Consider the following 2,718-nt stretch of genomic DNA (forward strand, 5'->3'; position numbering starts at 1 on the left):
CCCTCATGCGGGGAAGGAGGCCAGAGACAGCCCCACTGCCCAGGAAGATGCTTCGGCCAGAGTAATGACAGGTCCCCGCGTCAAGGCCACCCTGGATTGAAATTGCCTAACAATGACATTTCACGAGGAGTTGATTTTTTTTTTTTTTTTTTTAATCTCAGTTCTAAAGCCTCAAGGGAGGAAAGCACTTCTGGTATATTTACAGTCAGGGCCCAGGAACACACCCACATTGGGTCACAGTAACGCCTCACCCACCAAACGACCTTGTTCCCTGCCCCAGGGGCAAACCTTCTGTGTTCCCTAAGACTGGGGCTGTCCACACGCGGCCCCTCCCACCGGAACCTGGGGCTTACAAAGCTCACAAGGCCGACCTGCTGGGGGTGTGGGGGGCAGAGCCAGGTCTCCAGCAGAGCTCAAAGCTGGTCAACAGCAACCCATCCAACACTCTACCCGGAGCTCGGAAACAGCACCAGAGCCAGAAAGACAAGGTACGGTGCGAGGTTCGGAAAACCAAAACCAGAGAGAGCAGCCTCAGTAAGAGTAAGCGACAGATGGCCAGAAATGACATGCCAACTCACGAGGAAACATGCGTGTAAACGACTCTGCATGGGGCTTCGACGGAGGACCGGGGTAGGGAGGGGGGGGGCGGTGTGGTTGAGATCAGAAAACTCACCTTGCACACTGTTACGGGCCAGTGGTGAACCATAATTAGCTTTTTCCACTCGTGGTTGTCACTGTTAAAAGACAAAGGACTTACTTTTCAAGAACTGTTTTAAAGTTAAAGAAAAGTTAATTCATCTATCCATTCACGCCATTGTTCGTTCAACAAACACCGAGTGATTGTGACAGGCCAGGCACCACCGGGAGCAAGGGACAAGTCCCCAGGCCCTCCTGTGGACAGAGGTGTTGCTGTGAGCAGGGGACCAAGTCCCGGGCATCCTTGGAGCATACATGCCAGTGAGGGAGACAGTGACGGTGGTAGCCAAGAAAAGACACATGGTGCCCCATGGTGATGAGTAACAAAGAATATAGGGGCGCCTGGATGGCTCAGTCAGTTGAGGGTCCAAGTCTCGGTTTCTACTCAGGTCGTGATCTCACAGTTGGTGAGTTCGAGGCCCAAGTCGGGCTCTGTGCTGACAGTGCTGACCCTGCTTGGGATTCTCCCTCTCTCTCTCTCTCTCTCTCTCTCTCTCTCTGTCCCTCCCCTGCTCATCTGAGCACCGTTTCTCTTTCGAAATAAACATTAAAAAAAAAAAAGGAATATAAGTAAGGAAGAGAACAGGCATGTCAGCAGGGAGGAGGGGAGCTGAAATTTTAGACCAGAAAGGCAGGACGGCCTGGAGGGAGTGGGGGGGAACCATAAAGTGCCTTCCTCCTAAGGCTGGCCACGAGCGTAGAAACAGAACCATCACTGTCCGTCAACCTGAAAAGAGGAAGAACCAGCACTTCCCAGATACTACTGGAACCTAACCTAAATGCGCGTCGACAATCCCCGACGCGCCGCTCCCGCCCGCACCTGCACCCGCAAGGGCCGCGACGCCGACCCCACGCCCCGGGGCACCGCGCGGCCCAGGCTGAGGCCGCACCAGGAGCTCGCAGCCGTGCAGGGGGCTCACCTGCTCGCGCCGCCCACGCGGCACATCGCCAGGCACAAGGCGCACAGGAGCAGGCTGCGAGCGGCTGCAGGCTTCATCCTGCCCGAATCCGGGGGGAGACACACAACGTCCGGCGCCGGGCCCTGCGTCTCCCTGCAAACGGGCAGAATTCCTGAAGCCCACCCACCTCTGACCGGCTGCAGGCCGCGTCCGCCGTCCCGAGGGGGGCCCCCGGCCCGGCGTCCGGCGTAGGCCTCGGCCCCCGAGTCCGCCGTCCCGAGCGGGCCCCGAGCCCGCCGACCCCAGCCCGGGGAGCCGCCCCACCTGAGTCCCCCAGCCGCGCACGCGTCTCTGCCAGGGCTGCACCGCGACCCCCCGCCGCCACTTCGCGGTCGCCGCAGCCCAGTCGCCGCAGGGAGGTGCGCCTTTCCGCTTCTGGGCCCCCGGCCCCGGACACGCCCTCGTAGGCGGGCACGCCCCCGGCCAGGCAGACACGCCCCGAGGCCCCGCCTCCAGGACACGCCCCCGGCCGGGCAGACACGCCCCCAGCTCGGCAGAGGCGTCCCCTGACGCCCGGAAGCTCCTTCGGCCTCGCAGACACGCCCCCCCCCACCCCCCCGGCGCCTCGCCTCCGGGACACGCCTCCGGCCCGGCCGCTCGCTCTCCACCCGCTGGTGCTGCTTGCGGAGGAGGTTTCCGCTTCGGCCTGGGTGCCGTCCGGCATCGTGTCCCTTCCTGTCCCGCACCGTGAAGTCGACTTTAAAGGCCACCGTGTGCGGGCTGTTTGAATAAAATATGTATGTGGCTGTTCCGTGATGTCTGCTTCTCCCCCCGCACCGACCCCTTCCCCGGGGTGGGGGGTGGGGGGTCTGGCGCCCCATGGAGGGGGGGATGGGGTCAGGACGAGTCAGGGGTGGGAACCGGCTATCAGGGGCCCCGCCGCCGTACCCGTGGTGACCAGAGGGGGAGGCTCTGTGGCCCTAGTGAGACTGTGGGGAGGCGACGCTCGCCCGGGAGGTGCGGGGCGGGGAGGGGGGGAGGGGAGGGGAGAAGCGGTTTGTCCCTGCAGACGGACATGGATGCCCGGGCTTTCTGGAAGCTGGCCCGCGGCCACGTGACAGCC

General features: G+C 62.5%; 1 protein-coding gene across 1 annotated transcript in view; it reads right to left on the reverse strand.

The window, feature by feature from the left end:
- RNASET2 (ribonuclease T2) overlaps nucleotides 1–2,080 on the reverse strand; it is a 23,326-nt gene extending 21,246 nt beyond the window's left edge. The window contains exons 1-3 of the mRNA XM_047858881.1: nucleotides 1,920–2,080; nucleotides 1,617–1,748; nucleotides 674–734 (exon numbers count right to left, since the gene is read on the reverse strand). Coding sequence (XP_047714837.1) covers nucleotides 674–734; nucleotides 1,617–1,693 — 138 coding nt within the window. The 5' untranslated portion in view covers nucleotides 1,694–1,748; nucleotides 1,920–2,080. The remainder of the gene's footprint in view (nucleotides 1–673; nucleotides 735–1,616; nucleotides 1,749–1,919) is intronic.
- Nucleotides 2,081–2,718: the final 638 nt, after the last annotated feature.

This window comes from Prionailurus viverrinus, chromosome B2 (genome assembly GCF_022837055.1).
Source record: "Prionailurus viverrinus isolate Anna chromosome B2, UM_Priviv_1.0, whole genome shotgun sequence".
NCBI classification, from domain to species: domain Eukaryota; kingdom Metazoa; phylum Chordata; class Mammalia; order Carnivora; family Felidae; genus Prionailurus; species Prionailurus viverrinus.